General features: G+C 43.4%; 1 protein-coding gene across 4 annotated transcripts in view; it reads right to left on the bottom strand.

Annotated features, from left to right (window-relative positions):
• Positions 1 to 20641, bottom strand: part of SGMS1 (sphingomyelin synthase 1) — a 384726-nt gene that overhangs the window by 28291 nt on the left and 335794 nt on the right. For all 4 annotated transcript variants that reach the window (XM_069753528.1, XM_069753531.1, XM_069753529.1 and 1 more), the window contains 2 exons: positions 11611 to 12426; positions 8801 to 8918 (listed from right to left, as the gene is read on the bottom strand). In XM_069753528.1, coding sequence (XP_069609629.1) covers positions 8801 to 8918; positions 11611 to 12236 — 744 coding nt within the window. In that variant the 5' untranslated portion in view covers positions 12237 to 12426. The remainder of the gene's footprint in view (positions 1 to 8800; positions 8919 to 11610; positions 12427 to 20641) is intronic.

Raw genomic sequence — 20641 nt, 5'->3', positions numbered from 1 at the left:
CAACAACTATTGGGGTCCAATTTCTCCTGCTACCCTTGTGAAAATAAAAAACTGCTTGCTAAAACATCATTTTTGAGGAAAGAAAAATTATTTTTTTATTTTCACGGCTCTGCGTTATAAACTTCTGTGAAGCTCTTGGGGGTTCAAAGTGCTCACCACATATCTAGATAAGTTCCTTTGGGGGTCTAGTTTCCAAAATAGGGTTACTTGCGGGGGGGGTTTACTGTTTAGGCACATCAGGGGCTCTGCAAATGCAACGTGACGCCCGCAGACCATTCCATCAAAGTCTGCATTTCAAAACGCCACTACTTCCCTTCCGAGCCCCGACGTGTGCCCAATCAGTAGTTTACCCCCACATATGGGGTATCAGCGTACTCAGGACAAACTGGGCAACAATTATTGGGGTTCAATTTCTCCTGTTACCCTTATGAAAATAAAAAATTGCTTGCTAAAACATTTTTGAGGAAAGAAAAATGATTTTTTTATTTTCACGGCTCTGCGTTGTAAACTTCTGTGAAGCACTTGGGGGTTTAAAGTGGTCACCGCACATCTAGGTTAGTTCCATGGGAGGTCTTGTTTCCAAAATGGGGTCACATGTGGGGGAGCTCAAATGTTTATGCACACAGGGGCTCTCCAAACGCGACATGGTGTCAGCTAACGATTGGAGCTAATTTTTAATTCAAAAAGTCAAATGGCGCTCCTTCCCTTCCAAGCCCGGCCGTGTGCCCAAACAGTGGTTTACCCCCATATGTGAGGTATCACTGTACTCAGGAGAAATTGCCCAATAAATTTTAGGATCCATTTTATCCTGTTGCCCATGTGGAAATGAACAAATTGAGGCCAAAATAATTTTTTTGTGAAAAAAAAAAGTACTTTTTCATTGTTAAGGATCAATTTGTGAAGCACCTGGGGGTTCAATGTGCTCACTATGCATCTAGATAAGTTCCTTGCGGGGTCTAGTTTCCAAAATGGGGTCACATGTGGGGGAGCTCCAATGTTTAGGCACACAGGGGCTCTCCAAACGCGACATGGTGTCCGCTAATGATTGGAGCTAATTTTTCATTCAAAAGTCAAATGGCGCTCCTTCCCTTCCGAGCCTTGCCGTGTGCACAAACAGTGGTTTGTGACCACATATGAGGTATCGGTGTACTCAGGAGAAATTGCCCAACACATTTTAGGACCCATTTTATCCTGTTGCCCATGTGGAAATGAACAAATTGAGGCTAAAAGAAATTTTGTGAAAAAAAAAGTACCGTACTTTTTCATTTTTACGGATCAATTTGTGAAGCACCTGGGGGTTCAAAGTGCTCACTATGCATCTAGATAAGTTTCTTGGGGGGTCTGGTTTCCAAAATGGGGTCACTTGTGGGGGAGCTCCAATGTTTAGGCACACAGGGGCTCTTCAAACGCGACATGGTGTCCGCTTAAGATTGGAGCCAATTTTTCATTGAAAAAGTCAAATGGCGCTCCTTCCCTTCCGAGCACTGTCGTGATCCCAAACAGTAGTTCTCCCCCACATATGGGGTATCGGCGTACTCAGGACAAATTGTACAATAACGTTTGGGGTCCAGTTTCTCTTTTTACCCTTGGGAAAATAAAAAAATTGTTGCTAAAAGATCATTTTTGTGACTAAAAAGTTAAATGTTCATTTTTTCCTTTTATGTTGCTTCTGCTGCTGTGAAGCACCTGAAGGGTTAATAAACTTCTTGAATGTGGTTTTGAGCACCTTGAGGGGTGCAGTTTTTAGAATGGTGTCACTTTTGGGTATTTTCAGCCATATATACCCCTCAAACTGACTTCAAATGTGAGGTGGTCCCTAAAAAAAATGGTTTTGTAAATTTCGTTGTAAAAATGAGAAATCGCTGGTCAAATTTTAACCCTTATAACTTCCTAGCAAAAAAAAATATTGTTTCCAAAATTGTGCTGATGTAAAGTAGACATGTGGGAAATGTTATTTATTAACTATTTTGTGTAACATAACTCTCTGGTTTAACAGAATAAAAATTCAAAATTTGAAAATTGTGAAATTGTCAAAATTTTAGCAAAATTTCCATTTTTTTCACAAATAATCGCAAAAATTATTGACCTAAATTTACCACTAACATGAAGCCCAATATGTCACGAAAAAACAATCTCAGAACCGTTCGGATCCGTTGAAGCGTTCCCGAGTTATTACCTCATAAAGGGACACTGGTCAGAATTGCAAAAAACGGCCAGGTCATTAAGGTCAAAATAGGCTGGGTCATGAAGGGGTTAAAAAAAACAAAAATAAAACAAAAAATATCTTATGACTTTCCCTCCCAGTCTGGCGCCAACACTACTACTGCCTCATTATCTGCTTGATTGTGGCATTAAAATCATGTAGAAAGCTATGTAGCCAGTGAGCTGAGGGGTTCTGCCCGAGCAGATGGCACAAGCCTCTGAGCTCACCGATTGGCTGCAGTGCTGTCGGCGTCATTGCATATAAATGCCAGACTGGGGCAGCGGCAGGGAGTTGGCGCTAGATCTGAGGAGGGCAAGTAATACTCTGTTTTAAGAGATACTGCAATCTATTAAAGACAGTTTTCTAAATGGGGATAACCTTTAATGGTATGTACCAAAACAACAACTTATATGTATATAGAATAGACGAATAGCTACGGCTTTCCCAATGCTGGACCCTCCGGAGATCATGTGTTCCCCGACAGGGGGGAACAGTGGAGCATGCGCACTCCTGCTCTACTCAAAGTCTATGGGACTGATGAAGATGGCCAGCGGATGTACCCGGTTATCTCAGTCATTCACTTTTAGGGGCCACATGCTCAATTGATGCTCGAATGAAATGGGACCAGTTCTCATGTTTGGTAGGGTCTCTAGCGGTGGGACCCCTTGCAATCAGCAGCTTGCTCCTATCCTACTGATTAATGTAAGTGATCACTGCACAGACCCTTTGTGGCTGCACGACTTTGCAGCTAATGGTTTGTCACTTTATTCCCAATTCTTTTTGTTTGATCTTGTCGCCTATTGTTAACGATTACGCAGTTTATAATATAATGTGGAAAATATTAGAAGGACCCTCTGCTTGGTTGTGTAATACAATACGGCCAATGTGCACAATACTGAAAATGGACAGTCATTTAATACAGAAAATAAAATTAAAGTAAATGATAATAATTAACTACATTAACAGGATTGGAATTGGATTATCACTGCTTGTGTTAATAGTTAGCCAGGAATAAAGGTACCTTCACACTCAGCAACTTTACAACGAGAACGACAACGATCCGTGACGTTGCAGCGTCCTGGATAGCGATCTCGTTGTGTTTGACACGCAGCAGCGATCTGGATCCCGCTGTGTCATCGCTGGTCGGAGCTAGAAGTCCAGAACTTTATTTTGTCGCCAGGTCGGCATGTATCGTCATGTTTGACATCAAAAGCAACGACGCCAGCAACGAGCATAGGGCCCCTAGATGTGTGTCGGATCGGTACACTCCGGCTGTTTGACATGGAGCTAACAACCAGCGAGAATGAGAAGAGAGTCGCCGTAACGTCACTGGATCGCTCCTGCATCGTTCTGGTGTTGCTGCGTTTGACGTCTCTACAGCGACCTAAACAGCGACGCTGCAGCGATCGGCTCGTTGTCTATATCGCTGCAGCGTCACTGAGTGTGACGGTGCCTTAACAGTACAATGTAGGAACCAGCTCGGCTGCAATGACTGACAAATCACTTTGCTGATCATTGCGATCCTGGGAAATGATTATTGATCCCAGGGTCACTGCGATATGTGGCTATCCTACGCTCAATAGTAACACTGAGGGTATGTGCACACGTCAGGATTTCTAGCAGAAATTTTCCTGACAAAAACCTGACATTTCTGCCAGAAATCCGCATGCGTTTTCTCCCAATGCATAGAATAGCGTGAAAAGCGGGAAAAAAACGCAAAATTAATGAACATGCTGCTTTTTTACCGCAATGCGTTTTTTTTGGGGCGGAAAAAAACACATCATGTGCACAAAAATTGCAGAATGCATTCTAAATGATAGGATGCATATGTCTGCAGTTTCTAATGCGTTTTTATCGTGAAAAAACCTGAACGTGTGCACATACCCTGGGGATCACCGACTCAGACCAAACTCTGCCCCAGTTTTAGGTCTGACTGTATGGTCGCCTTACTGACTGGTGAAGAACCAGCTACATACATGCCTAGATCAGCATAATGCCATGCATTTCTCCTCTAGTTAATATACATACAATCCTATTAACAAACCCATCAGCTGACAGCAGTATAAAGCCTTGGAGAAGGCGACAATGATTAGCAGACAGAGCCTGGCGCTACAGACTGAAGTCATTACCATACTCGTACACAACAGCATCTTGTAGACATCGCTCTCCTAATAATCTCCTGCTGGATTATGCCAACACCGTGCATGCTAATCCTTCAATTTAACAAGCCCATCGCTCTCTGTATAATGTCAGGCTAAGGCCGTATATTGTACGCCATTTTATGTAAAAGTAAGAAACAGATTGGAAAAAAAAAAAAAAAAAGAGAAGATTTCCATAAAACAATTCTACAAGTGCCATGTAGCTGTGCCTGATGGAAACAGGCCGATGACTTAATCTTTAACTTCCTAATTTATCTTCCTAGTAAATAGGACAAAAGTGAAATATCAGCCAAGCATTCACATGCCAAGAGCCGCTGGACATTTCAGAGTTGGTTTACATGGAGACGGACAGCTGATGGCTGGGATTTCAGCCAGAATCTTCATTCAGTTGACACAATCATGGTGCATATTACCCTCCCCATAAATAACTTTGCTATAGCACAAGGCATTACTACAGGAAAACAGCACTGGACTATGGCATACTAAGGAGCATTTGCTTAAAAAAAAATGAGAACAAGCATTCTTAAGAATTCTCTTTAGATGATAATCTTTCAGTGTAAACAGGCTGACGAACACTATAACCAGACAAACTCTTAAGGTACCTTCACACTAGACGATATCGCTAGCGATCCGTGACATTGCAGCGTCCTGGCTAGCGATATCGTCCAGTGTGACACGCAGCAGCGATCAGGCCCCTGCTGTGATGTCGCTGGTCGGGGAAGAAAGGCCAGAACTTTATTTCGTCGCTGGCTCTCCCGCTGATATCGCTGAAACGGCGTGTGTGACGCCGATTCAGCGATGTCTTCGCTGGTAACCAGGGTAAACATCGGGTTACTAAGCGCAGGGCCGCGCTTAGTAACCCGATGTTTACCCTGGTTACCATCCTAAAAGTAAAAAAAACAAACGCTTCATACTTACCTTCCGCTGTCTGTCCTCCGGCGCTGTGCTTTCCTGCACTCACTGTGAGCACAGCGGCCGGAAAGCAGAGCGGTGACGTCACCGCTCTGCTTTCCGGCCGCTGTGCTCACAGCCAGACCAGAGAAGCAGAGCGCCGAGGACAGACAGCGGTAGGTAAGTATGAAGCGTTTGTTTTTTTTACTTTTAGGATGGTAACCAGGGTAAACATCGGTTTACTAAGCGCGGCCCTGCGCTTAGTAACCCGATGTTTACCCTGGTTACCGGCATCGTTGGTCGCTGGAGAGGTGTCTGTGTGACAGCTCTCCAGCGACCAAACAGCGACGCTGCAGCGATCCGGATCGTTGTCGGTATCGCTGCAGCGTCGCTTAGTGTGACGGTACCTCTACAGAGACTTGATTCCAGCTCACCCAGTTGCCCCTATGCTCATCCACCTGGGGGTCAGACACCGGCCTCTTCCTGGCCTCACATCAAGGAACATAGAAAATAATTGGAGTCCGGCTCAATTACCTAGTGCAGTCAAAACGCGTTGACTGGATCATGTTGACCATGTAAATTCTTTCTTTTGTATGCACTATATTTTCTTTTGAAAAATAAAAATAAAATCCAGTCATGTTGAGCCAGACTCCAATTTTTTCTATTTTCTTCGAGCCAAATTCTTGTTCATCGGGGGAAATGATCTTCTGTGCTGCACATAAGATCACCACTCAGCAGCACATCGTCTGGTGTAAAGAATGGCAGCCTACAGTCCCTGTGTGATCTATTACGAATCATTCAATGTGAATGGTTTACAGTGGTCTGCCTGTGAATACAAGCCATTCAATGATCAGTAAATATTTCCCAATCGGTGGTCATTAAGTGCTGCTGGTTGGTCCATTATAGGACCCCCACCAATCTGGTAATGATGAACTTATGCCAATAATAATCCTAATGGTACCTTCACACTGAGCGACTTTAGAATGATAACGATAGCGATCCGTGACGTTGCAGCGTCCTGGATAGCGATCTCGTTGTGTTTGACACACAGCAGCGATCAGGATCCTGCTGTGAGATCGCTGGTCGGAGCTAGAAGGCCAGAACTTTATTTCGTCGCTGGATCACCCGCTGACATCGCTGAATCGGCATGTGTGACGCCGATCCAGCGATGTCTTCACTTGTAACCAGGGTAAATATCGGGTTACTAAGCGCAGGGCCGTGCTTAGTAACCTGATGTTTACCCTGGTTACCATTGTAAATGTAAAAAAAAAACAAACACTACATACTTACATTCCGGTGTCTGTCGCGTCCCTCGCCGTCAGCTTCCCGCACTGTGTCAGCGCCGGCCAGCCGTAAAGCAGAGCACAGCGGTGACGTCACCGCTCTGCTTTACGGCCGGCACTTACACAGTGCAGGGAAGGTGACTGTGAGGGACGCGACAGACACCGGAATGTAAGGCTACTTTCACACTAGTGTCGGAATCTCCCCGTCGCAATGCGTCTGGGAGAGATTCCGACGCTAGCGTTTAGCGCATTGCACAATGGAGGCAGCGGATGCATTTCTCCGGCGCATCCGCTGCCCCATTGTAAGGTGCGGGGAGGTGGGGGCGGAGCTCCGGCCGCGCATGCGCGGTCGGAAAAAGTGGTTCGTCAGGAGCAAAAAACGTTACATGTAGCGTTTTTTGCTCCCGACGGTCCGCAGAAGCACGACGCATCCGTCGCTCGACGGATGCGACGTGTGGCAATCCGTCGCAAATGCGTCGTCAATACAAGTCTATGGGGAAAAAAACGCATCCTGCAAGCACTTTTGCAGGATGCGTTTTTTCTGCAAAACGACGCATTGTGACGGATTGCAGAAAACGCTAGTGTGAAAGTAGCCCAAGTATGTAGTGTTTTTTTTTTTTTTACATTTACAATGGTAACCAGGGTAAACATTGGGTTACTAAGCGCAGCCCTGCGCTTAGTAACCCGATGTTTACCCTGGTTATCAGGGGACTTCGGCATCGTTGGTCGCAGGAGAGCTGTCTGTGTGACAGCTCTCCAGCAACCACACAACGACGAAACAGCGACGCTGCAGCGATCGGCATCGTTGCCTATATCCCTGCAGCGTCGCTTAATGTGACGGTACCTTAAGAACAGCAATGGATACACGTAGGAGCAAAGTCAGTCAAACTTGCCGATATCGGCTGACATGGCCAACAGTCTATTGTGCATGGGGGTCTCCAGACTCTCTCCTGACAGATGCCAGATCCTTCACCGTCCAGACTGCTGATCACTTTGTTCTCTGTGAAATAAGCTGCTGCCCCAGGAATCTGGCAGTGGCTCACTCATGGAGAACATAGGAGCATGGGCTTGGCTGAGAAAAGCACTCCTGTGTATGGAGAGATGGAGGTCAGCTGAACAATCAGGGAAACCATTGTTCTGCTGACTGTCATCTATTGTGTATACATGAGGGTGGGGGTATTAAATCCTGAAAACCACCTTTAACTCTGCCATCCACAGAAACCAATTAACACAACCAGAAGTTCAGCTGTCCTTCACAGGACACTAAACCTGGAACTCATTTCCTGTGCAGGAGAATGCAATCTAAATCAATTACGGGGCATGAGGTTATCTTTCAATAGGATTACTTCAGTGGTGTCTACAACAATGATCACCACCTACAATCTTCTATGCCTTCACTCCTGATATCCCCTAGCACATCTTGTGAATGATATTAGCAGCTCTTCTACAAGTTCTGGACTTCAGATAAAGAAACCACAGTTTTAAAAGGACCTTTACCTCTAAAGTTGCACTAGAAAATATTACTCATGTCTTACGAAGGGAAAAAAAAAAAAAAAGATAACTCTCCTATATGGGCATAGCATGTGGGAGAAAGCGATAGACAAAGCTTCCATCGTCATCTGGATTTTAGGTGAGCAGATCTCCGTCACGTCCATATCACACAGGTCCACTGCCATCAGAAGCTGCACAGAAGGGGACGGTGGACATCCGTCCTGAAAGACCTTGTGCTTTTCTATTAGATGAGAAGCCATTTTTGAATGAAAGTTGTCGAGGAGATCGATCGGTTGATTGGGAAGCTGGACAGTGGCAGGCAGTCAAATGATTGGCCATTCATATAATCCATGGACATGTCCAATCCATGCAGCTCTTATGGATTGCTAAAACAATGGTTCTGCCCCATACCACGTACAGATACATATTGCTAAGCAATACATGAAGATTTAGCAACCTCTATAATAAAAAGGTGCCATGTTTACACCCAGCCAATCGCCTGTAACAAGCGCTCCTATGAGCACTCTCTTGGCCAATTAAAGACCTGGAGATCTATCAATACAATTAAGAATTCTGAATTCTACAGAAAAAAGAAAAAACTTCTAAAGTGCGGTTTTGCTTTGTCCAAATGTTAAATCTACACGCAGTGCAATGCCAAGGGAAGCATTCCATTCAGAATACTAAAAACAAACACAAGGTTAGGAAAGGACATGATAAAACAATCTGATTTCTATAAAACACGGGGATAGCTTTATTGGCGAGATAACACTTACCTTTGGAGAACAATTAAAATGCATTCCAGGAACTGGCAGTGTAGTAACATACATAGTTATACAGCGGTACAAGTACAGCGTCCCGACTATACAAAAAAAGCGTCGGCTAATGATGGACCTGAATAGGAGAAAAGACGGTCATTAAAGCATTTCTCATTCCAAGAAAGAAATAACGCAACATTAAAGTGGCTGCCTGAGACCAACATATTTATGACCTTTTCTCAATATAGGTGATCAATATTAGATTGGTGGAGGTCTGAGGACGGCCATACACCTTAGATGGCTGTTGGCCAAACAATGCGTTGGCCGATCGCTCGGCTGACAGCCATCTCAGCTGTCACCAACATGAACAGAAGCTCTCGCTCGGTCGAGTGCTCCAATGTTCACTTGAGAATGCCGCCAACCAGAGGCTTATATCTGGGAGAACATTGCGACTGAAGTCCATGACTGGGCAGGGGCATCTGGACATCTCTTCCGAACAGTTGGCTGGCACAAATACACAGACCATTGGCCACATCCATTGATACGGTTAGGTTCAGCCAGCATCAGACTAATGTGTCTGGGGGCCCCAACACCTCACAAGCCCACCTATCAGCTGCTACCCGCTCCAGTGGCGATTGGCTGCAGTCAATATATGGAGAATGAACAACGTGGCAGTGTGCACCCTTTGGTGGCAGAGTCCTGCATGCCACTACCTAGTCAAATGAATAGGAGATTAGGAGCAGGACATGGGAGCAGCCACAGAACAGTGTACAGAGCCGTGAAGCCCTAACCCCACACATTGCCTACATCCAGAGCAGGTAATAGCGGACCCTCACCAATCTGATATTGATGACCTATCCTAGAAACAATTATCTGTTTATAAGGGACAATAACCTGGCATACAGTGAAAAGTGTATTACACATCATGAAGAAGGCCCCAAAATAATATACCACCATAGAATTTTCAATCACATTGTAGACTAGTTGTCACGTTCTGTGAGAAATTACAGACTACAATGCACTCCTGTAAGTACCAGACAACCTAAATCTGTCGATTATTCAACATTGAGCTAGAGGGAATTCTGTGAACTACTAGTAGTGTGTTATGCCTCCTGACTGTTCATAGATAGCCATCACGATGGAAAATAAATTGGACTGAGTGAACAAGGAGCCCAACATTTGCCATTTCATCAGGAACGCCCCTAGAGTAAGTGTAGAGAAAATTCTTATCTTTTGTTTGTAACCCAACAGAAGCCAAAAGCTTGTCCTTCAACCCCAAGTATGCGCCAATACTCTCAACGTCTACGTCTGACAGGCGGCCTGGCCATAACGTGAACATATCCTTAGGCTACAGACACACATCTGTGTGAGTGTTACCTTTGAAAAGCAAAGACCAATTTTTTTTCTCATTCTTAAATTTTTTTTAAATTTTTTTACTGAAGCATGTAGAGGGAACTTTATTTTTTTATCCCTCGACTCATGTCGCAGTTAAAAATGAATAAAACTAGGATTTGACGCTGAAGTACACTGTACGTCTTCCTAGTTTCAGCCATATCTCACAGGTCCCCCATAAAATGGCCGAATCTTATCTGCAAAACTGGATGAGAATTGGACATCAGAGTCTCACGGATTGGAGGCACAGACCTGTTTTTAAAACGGATGTATGAAGGGCTTCTTGAAACGGTTTGTGTGCTGTCCCCAAAAAAACGGAGACAAAAGGATGTGGGAATGTAGCCTTATGGTGAATAATCCATCCCATTTCACATACAAAAAATAAGGATTGAGACCAGAGTGCAGACTACTGTAGATCTCCATATGTAATCTTACTATGGTCTTTTAAGGTCTACTTGGCTGTCAAAGTCCACCAATAAGGCCTGCTTCACAATTGTCTATTATATAAAGTATTAAAAATAAAAATATGCAAAAAGTAAAACTATCCATCTCTAAATAGAATCTCCATCCAATTGGCTCTAAATAAATTGGGATAGACCTGATTCTTGGGATTCGACCAGCTTCCATCACAAGCTGCGGCAGGTACACGGATGAGGATACCCAGAGACGGTCTTATGAGTAACGTGAAACATGAAAATTGTCCCTTGATTGCCTGTGACTCATGTCTACAATGTCTCGTATAGCCGCGCAGCCATTAGTCCCCAGTGACCTGCTCACCCAGTTTTTAATTAGCCTTGATCCACAGCAGCACGGGATAAATGATGAGCTGCACACACGACCGGCGGGGGTTTATCCAACTCCCTAATAGGATGTAACTACTTGCTAATATAGTCATGTTTGGCTGCCATACCGCCAGACACCGACAACTGGGCGTCCTGCTTAGATGATATCTAAAGTTACATATCTCTCACCCACATATTTACAAAGTAAAGATCCAGTAATCTGCACAATGCTTCCACTAAGGTCTCCTATAAGTGAATCAAATAGCAGCAACTATCAAATTTGACATAAGATTTTCAAGGTCAGTATTCTGGACGTGCCTCGTCATAACCGTACCTCAAAGTGAGGTCGAAAAGTATCAGAAAACCATTAAATGCGAGCAGCTCTCATATTTTAAGAGAGCTCTATGAATGTGGCTATGACAGAGAAGTGAACATGTGACCAAGATTCCTAAAGGGGTATACCAGTTGGAGGACGTCATCACAGGCTAAGAGACAACGGAGATCAGTGGAGGTCCATGTCCTGGAACCTCCAAAACTGCCAGTACGGGGGCACTCATCCCCATTAGAAAGGAGTGAGGTGAAGAGTAGGTGTATATATATATATATATATATATATATTCATGGAATATTATAAAGTGTTGATATTATACTTACTTATACTTAAGAAATAACCACTGGAGAATCCACAGTGCCACTAAAATCATCCCATTGATTTCACATATGGAGAAGGCCCAAGCAACCCGGTCAAAATGATCAAAAAACACATCCGGGAGCGGGCTTTCCTCTGTCTTGGGAGGTACACGTTCATGGACAACAGAGATCATCACTGTGGTGAAGATAAAACAGCAAAGTGCATAGGTGAAGGCTACAAAGGTTTTATACCACTCATCAGGGAAATCCTGGGAACGACGCACCTCCGGCATAGGAATCTTTATCATCTCTTTCCGGACTCCATTTGGCATCCCATTCTTTTTCGCTTTGCTGGTGAAACCATTATCATTGGAATTGACCTCATCTTTGATGCAAATATGTCCATTGGCATGTCCATTCTTATGTTCCTCTATGTGGTTCTCGATTTTCAGTGTCTCTATCATCTCCAGCAACTGTCGTCCATTATCAGATGATACACGTGACAAGGGAGGTTTTCTGAAATCATCTTCCTTTAACCTGAGCAATCCTTGGCCGTTGAGGGATTTAAAGGTCTCGGAGTATTCTTGTAGGCCGTGCGACGATAACCAGCCAGCCACCTCCTTGGGTGACCAGTAGATTACTTCCTTCATTTTCTAATTACAGCTTTTGTGTGTTCTACACAATCCAATTAGAAATGTAGAAAAGCGTCAAGAGTCCTTTTCGTAACTTTCTCATCCTGTCTCAGATGTAGATCTATAGAACGAAGGACCTTGTCTGGTAATGGGAAGACTTTACATGACTGTCCACGTGTGGAGGCATAGAAGGGTGGGCAGATGGTCACTGCAAAAAAAGACAGAAAATTCAGACAAGACTTAAGGAGAAACTTAACTTTACTACTTCGTTAAATTGTGATAGACAACAAAAAAAAAAAACAATACTATCGATTACTCTTTTTATAGTGATGTCCCAAATTACACACAATTGCTTGTCATACACGTTACGTTTCGGCCAAATGATGGGCATCAATTTTGGTCGACTCTCCTAAACACAGGAGCGCTAATTCAGCCGAGTACTCCTAGGTTCTCTATAAGAAAGCCATGGAAAGGACGGCGGCTTATCTCCAGGAGAACAAAAGGATCGGCAGTGAGAAATCAGACATACCGAATCCTCAACTCCCCTGACAATCACATCTTAGGGACCCCATACACAGACAGAACTCTTCGATAACAAAAGAGTCATCTAACATTAGTCTAATGTGTATGGGGGCCCCAAGTCTTGAAGTACGTACATGTATATTTTAATTATAATATTAAAAAAATACAATCATTTTGTCACAAAAGGAAAGCATTGCATCTGAAAATCTAAGTGCGGTGACATCGTGAAAAAAACAAAAAAAAACAGCAAGTCCGCTGTTGGTTTTCATTTTCATGGCATTCAATGTGAAGTAAATGATCAGTGAATACGATTTTCCAGGTCAGCATGATTACGGCAATACCAAACTTCTAGTTTTTTGTTTTTTTTCCCCTTTATTTTTATGGAGGAAAAAAAAAAAAAATCAAACAAGACTTTAAAAAAAAAAATAAAAAAATGTTTGTGTTGCCAAATTCAGAGACCTGTGACTTATTTTTCTGTCACTGGACTTTTATGACCGCTTGATTTTTGGCTAATTTTATTGATATGAATACGGCTTGCTGCCCAGAAAAGAGCAAGCTGATGGGTTATTCTTTAACTGTACAATTAAAAACATGGTGACAAAAAAAAAGTTAAAGTTATGTTTCTACATTTCTTCATTGATGCTGGAGCTCAGTGGTCACTGGAAGGTGAGCCGATTACTACCGTGGTGATGAGCGAGTACACTCGTTACTCAGGTGTCACCGAGCACGCTCGGGTGGTTTCAGAGTATTTCGGAGTGTTCAGAGATTTAGTTTTTATCGCCTCAGCTGCATGATTTGTGGCTGCTAGACAGCCTGAATACATGTGGGAGTTGCCTGTTTGTTAGAGAATCCCCACATGTTAGAGAATCCCCACATGTATTCAGGCTGTCTAGCATTCGCAAATCATGCACCTGCGGAGACACAAAATCTCCAAGCACATCCAAATACTCGGAGAACACCCGAGCATGCTCGGAGAACCTGAGTAACGAGGATACTCGCTCATCACTACCGATTACCAACTTTTCTCTTTCCCACCATTTTGAAGTACATATGACATTTTGACTGTGTTTAATTGCTTTTATTTATGGGTAAGGAGGAGTGTGGTACATAGAAAACATTCTAGAGGTTCAATTATTTGTTTTTTCTTTATGCAGTTTACCGTTGGGTTTACATACGGTAATTTTGTACTTTGACAAATCTGACTTGGTGATGCAATTTTTTTTTTTTAACTGGAGAAAGGAGGAGTGATTGAAGTATTTTGTCTTTTAATAAATCTTATTTTTTGAACCTGTGATCTATTGTATAGACTGTAATACCACACTATTGCAGTGAATAAGGGGGGGGGGGGGGGGGGAGCGCTTTTTTTTAAAAAAATGGCTGGGCTTCACAGGAAAACCTAGATGGCAACAGTAGACCCTCAGTAGACCGTGCTTAAGATTTCCTTATTATTTATATGGAAGAAAGATTTTATATTTTTCAATCGGCAAGCGTGTCCGGAGGTGAGAGGTCCTCTGTAAAGCCATACGGAGCTGTGCCCCGAGAGCACTGCCTGACCGTCATGTCTCCTCACCAGAGCTACGCGATAGGCATGTATGAGGCAGTTAGTTCAGTGATCCAGCATGGCCCTAAATCACGACACTCTCAATAATCAATGGCGATAATTGCCATTTCCAATGTTTAATCCAAATTACTGGACCCCCACCAACTCTTACTTCTGGTAGGTCTCGGCCTCGTGCACACACAGCAGCAGGCGCTCTACCAGCACGCTGTGTTTTACTGTCAGATTACAAGGGACACCACAAAGGTAAATGTTAATTGCTGTATATCCGCAAACAAAAAGAATATTAGTCATTATTTATGAGTAACAGAAAACAGCACGGTCTGTGACGTGTAAGGGCCTTCATGCAGATTAGGTGCGGTTATTGTGAATGAAGAACCACATCTACCCCCAAATATAATAATGGAAGGCGGAGGCGGCTTTATCCGGAGATAACACACATGGGAGAGGTCATTTCCTTTTCTGGAAACATTTTTAGCACATTTGCAGCCTTGCATTACGGAGCACAAGACAACAAGTTTATTTTCAGTAATGACAGACGTGTGACTAGAAGTGTACAGTATTTCCAAGTAGCACGTGTTTTTACTTCTGCCTGCTCTCGGTCATCCTTCGGGGGGCTTCACCAGGTTCTTTCCTACCGGGTGCGAAAAACAATTAAATCCACAATAATCTCCATAACCTAGGATAGAGCTCAATGATCATCGGAAACGAACATTTGTTACCTTCCCTCCAGGAAGCACCGGGGCGAGGCAGTTTACAACAGTTAAATAAAAAAAGAAAGGCGCTATCTGTTGTGCATGATGTGGCGTCCTCCGCGTGGGACTTCTGGGATGGGAGATAACACTGACTACAAGGGCTGGGGAGCAGCAAAAGCTGGAATTATAGTTAATTTAATCTTCATTAAAAGAAAAAAAAATTGTCTAAAAGCCCACAATACATTTCTATATGGATGTATAACGGCTTTCAGTAGCTGATCATGGGTTTTAAAGGGAATCTGTCTGCATGTTTTTGCTGTGTAGTCTGAGAACAACATGATGTAGGGTAGGGAGCCTAATTCCAGTAATGTATCACTTGCTGCGCTGCTTGGTGCAGTTTTGATAGAATCCCTGTTTTCTCTGCTGTAGATGTAGCAGCAGCGCTCAGAATACTGAGCTGTGTATAACTCCGCCCACACCCCTGATTGGCAGCTTCCTGTATACATTGTCAGCAAGTGGCCAATCAGTGTTGAGGGCGGGGCTGCACAGATTATCTGGATTGCATGACACAACCACCTAGTCCTCTAATGATAATCTCCTGCTAATAAAACACTGATTGTATTGAAACTACAGCAAGCTGCTGAGCACAAGACATCTCTGGAATCAGGGTCTCGGTCCGACTGTGTAATACAGCCAGCACCTGTCACCACACAGCTGCACTTAAGCAATATTGTTACATGAACATACTGCTCACCATCGCCCCCCTCCCCCCATCAACCCAGTGACATGACCATGGGGTGCTGATGTATTGCCACTGCAACCAAGGGCCTAAAGAGCCTAATGAAGGCTCCCCATCACCAAAGCCTTTGTGCTCCCAAGATGCCAAAGCCCAGCCGCAGGCTGGATTTTATATGAATTAGACACTATATACTGCAGGACAAGAAAAGAAAAAAAACTCAAAAATTTTAATCACTATATTTTTCCAATTCAGAAAAAAAAAACAACAACAAAATATTAGATATTGCCACTTTTGTGAAAGCCTATACTTATTGAACTTGTATGGTTAATGCCTTAAAGAGAAAAAGCCAGATTTTCGCTCTGCTGTACTTCCCTCAAAGAGACAATATAAAGCCATTTTAGAAGTCGTTTATCTCAAATTAGTAAAAATTGGCAGCTTGGAAAAAAAAAAAAAAAAGATAAACAATCCCTCAAATAGAAAAGGTAAGGATCACAGAAAACGGCAAAATAAACCTATTTTTGAAATGGAATTGTTTTAACCACTAAACTATAAAGAAAAAAGACAAAACTTTGTACCACCACAAATTGCTCTGACTAGAAGAGTATATTTGCAAAGTAATTTTTAATAGAGTGAATGAATCTAAAATAAATAAAATTGCTGGGTTCTCCCCCCCAACATGTTACCCCACTTCGGATTGGTTTTCCCATTTTCCAGTAAGAGGTAAAATAAATAGTGGTAATCAAAACTACAACCTATCTAACAAAAAGGAGTCTTCATACAAGTGAATTGATGGAAAGAAAAAAAAAAAAAAAAGAGGAGAAAGAATAGGCGAAAACATAAGTGCAAAATCAAGGGTAGGAAGCTCTACAGGAACAGGAGTTAGGGTATGTGCACACGTTGCTGATTCTCTGCCGATCCACAGCGTTTTTTGTAGTGCAGAAAAGCTGCAGATCCGCAATTGATTTACAGTACAATGTAAATCAATAAGGAAAAAAAAATGCTGTGCACACTTTGCGGAAAATCTGCTGCGGTTTAAAAGAAGTAGCATGTCACTTCTTTTTTGTGAATCTGCAGCGTTTTTATACCCATTCAATTATAGAAAATCGCAGGGGTAAAAACCGCAGCAAATCCGCAAGAAAACCACAGCAAAAACGCACAAAAAACGCGACAAATCCGCAGGTGCGTTTTCTGCCAGGAGAGGCAGAATCCGCAACGTGTGCACATAGCCTTAGACATCTTCTAGGAGCTCATTGGTGGACAACTTTCACTTGTTAAGAGCTGTACAAATATAGTACAAAACTATGATAAGCGGCTGGACACTGACTGTGTATATGTGCCCACGTTCAGGAAAGTATGCAGAATTCTCCTGAGCAAATCCAGACTACGCGTATTTTTCACGCGCTTTATTCGCGTTTTTTTCCTGGAGCTTCCCAATGCAATAATATAGCTGGAAATCAGTGAAAAATCTGCAAAATTAATGAACATTCTGTGTTTTATTCCCGCAATGCGCTTTTATCACGGAAAAAACGCAATATGTGCACAAAAACTGCGGAATGCATTAAAAATGATATGATGCTTAATGTAAGCGGTTTTTTTTAAGCGGTTTTGCAGTAGAAAGCCATCGGAAAAAAAAAAAGTGAAAAATCCGCAACGTGTGCACATAGCCTGAAAGAGACAACATAAACTGGTAATGCCCAGCTGGTAATATAGCCATAAATTTCCAGTAGGAGTAACAGAGGAATGGTAAAACACAAAGTTCTAACTGCAATTGTTTCCTAATATGACAGGAGAGACGACAGGTCCTCTATGAACGGGTCTCCACAGCGCCAGCGACTGACAGGGGGGGGACACAAGATCCATCACTTTGGCAAGCAGATGCCTTTAGGGGATCCTTATTCAATACATGGCTAACATTAACACATAGAAGCAGCTAGGGCATCAATCACACAGGAGGACAAGCACCAAGGAGCTGGCAATCTACTGCCCCACAGATGACAAGTCATTAGTCAGGCAGCTACATCACAGTGTCCGAGCAGCGGTAAGTGACGCAGCTAACAGAAGAGAACAGATGAGCAGTAAACCTGATGGAGAAAAATAATGACAGCCGCACTACAGGAAAAAGACATAACCCAGAGAAACATTAACAACTCGGACAAGTCTCTTATTAAGGGGGCTTTCTGCTTTTAATTTTTTTTTTATTGTTATTTTTAAAAACTTCCTGCATGTGAAAGTAATAAAAAAGTTGTATGTGCCCCCTGCCAAAGGTAAGGGTCTTTACTAATATGCCTGCGCTGAGGTCATCATGTCTCAGACTATCTACAGCAGCATCACCCTTGAGCCCAGCGATTGGCTGCAGCGGTCTTGTGATGACACTGCTGGAGTCTCACCAGCAAACAACTGGGGACGCAGCAGAAAGTAGATTGGGGAACAAATATTGTACATCTGACTGTTCTTTTCACATGCAGGAAACATTTGTCATAGAAACAAAAAAAAAAAAAAAATCAAAGCAGAAAACCCTTATACTGATAATACTGAGAACTGGTGAACAAACTCCTCTGTTATTCCTCCTGAATAATGGAGTGATCACTACCAGGAGGAATAACTCAAGGACAAAGCAGATTCTTCATAGGCAATACAAGGACTTTCTGAAACATGTGAGGAGAGCCAGCAGGGTGTGTCCAGAGCAGGTACAATCCAGTGGTGGTCACTTGTCACCCATGGGTGGTCCCTGCTTCCCATACACCTTCCTGGCTCTAGTGTACGGCCTAGTGCTCCACGTGTGCACATCAGGAGGCAATCTCATTAGTATCGGGAGCTGATCCAGACCCGAGCACCGGCTCCTGATATCATCCACATTTTAATAACCGTCACCTCTGACGCCAGCTTTGTGAAAGGAGTTCATCTGCTCTATTGAAATAACCGGCCGCGTGCTTTATCAATTAGCTCATTACACGGAAGTGAAATCGAAGCACTAAGAAGCTTTATAATCGCTCCAAACAAACGCGGGCTGGTCGGATCAGTGTTCTGCTGACGCTCATTTATTCATGTAAAATATGCCACAGAACATTAAACATTAACAATGGCAGCCTCAGCCCAGCATGCCAGGCACAGCGCAGCCACCTCAAGGGCTCTTCAGCTGCGGCATGTGAACTCGCACGGCTTCCTGCCCCGCTTACCACAAGATCAGCGGCTTATTCTTCTCAGCCAACAGGGCTCCAACGGTTCTTGTAGACATGGAGAAGTACAACAAAATCAGCAGTGAGGAAAACTAACAAGCGGGTACTGCTCGTCGCAGGCTGAAGGAGCGCCGGTGCTAATGGCTCTCAGGCTCACACAAGAGCACTGGAAGAACAACAATACCGGGTAGTCACTGGATTTTTCTCATATATGTAATTCCACACATGTCCGGTCAGGAGGGTTCACAGACTCCGCCACACCTGGGTTATAATGCATCCGGAAAGGGGTGGCCCAGCGTAACAACTCATATCAATCCACCAAATAGATGCGGATCTCTAGTACCCCCCACTGACCCAGAAGAGAGAGGACTCTGGAGAGTGCAGTCCAGAGCATTCATCAAACACATACTTCCTGTCCTTGCAGGAACAGTTTCCTGCACCCTCCTCATCACAGGTGGCATTACACAGATGAGAGACACCTGTATGTACAACTGATTACACAGGATCCATCAAGCACAATAGGTGATGTCACACCTGACCCTGCTCTCCTTTCTTCATAATTACCATTAGCAAAGAGTCAGACAGCTGTATAAGGCTTCTTTCACACTTGTATACAAGAAATTGTGCCTGTTGCCCGTAGCAACCAGTATATGTTTCCTAACTTCTCTGGTAAGACACACTGCTGTGTGATTGGTTGCTATGAGACAGCTTTTCTTTCTGCTTTGACAGAAGTGCCCCATTGTACAGAGAAGTCTGCATTTGGCCCATTAATACAATCCATCACTCTTATTAATCAAGAACCGCAATACTTCTTGGCCGTTTTGGCGCTAACATTACACACGTGCTGTGTCACCTTTACACAGGGGCGTCGATGTGAAGGAATGGCTTTTGGAAGCATTTATTGGGGCCTGGTTTAAAAGTTACATCCGATGACTGTATATTATCGCCTAGCAGACACGGGTCTCCCAAGAAATGCCACAATAAGGACATTCAATGTAAGGGGTTAAAAACACGGCTGGCTCATACAGAAATGCTCGGCTAATATTCTGCAGCATTTCCCAGAAACAATTAGAAAACACTTATGAGCATTTAGAAGACATGGTCGGACTAATTTGCGACTTAACAAGACAAAATAAAACCATCATGTCGTGCACAAGTGGCGTTCTGCTACGCTAATATCTCAAGATTTCCACCACAGTCACAACCACAGTGCACCGTCTCTGCCGCCCAAAAACAAAAGTATTTATATCCATTAGGCTGTGTGCACACTAAGTATTTGCAGCAGAAATTTCAGAACCATTTGAGCCTCTTTTGGGAGAAAAAAGGCAGCATAAAATAGGTGCTCACTAGTATGGGTGAAATCTGCAGTAAAACCGCTGAAAGAACTGACATGCTGCAGATTAGACCTGCAAAGAATAATAACTAACATGTGCAGGAGACCTCACATCTCATTCACTTTGCAGGCATCAGGAAAACCTGAAGGTTTTCTGACAAATCAATGCAGAAAAAAAAAACGAGAAATCTGCTATGTGTGCACAGGCCCTTACCGTTCAGGGGCCTGGAAAAGCTGGAAATGAGACGGAATAACAGTACGACTGATGCCTCTAGGACATGGCCTTTCTTTTCACATAAACTGCAGGGCCCATACTACAACATCATGGATGGAGGCTACAAAAGGGACCGGATGCCTTACACGACATAAGAAGCCGGTCTGCTTGCCATAGACTAAGCCT

Source organism: Ranitomeya imitator, chromosome 2 (genome assembly GCF_032444005.1).
Source record: "Ranitomeya imitator isolate aRanImi1 chromosome 2, aRanImi1.pri, whole genome shotgun sequence".
Taxonomy (NCBI): domain Eukaryota; kingdom Metazoa; phylum Chordata; class Amphibia; order Anura; family Dendrobatidae; genus Ranitomeya; species Ranitomeya imitator.
The sequence above is the reverse complement of the archived record's forward strand: the minus strand, read 5'-3'. Positions and strand labels throughout refer to the sequence as shown.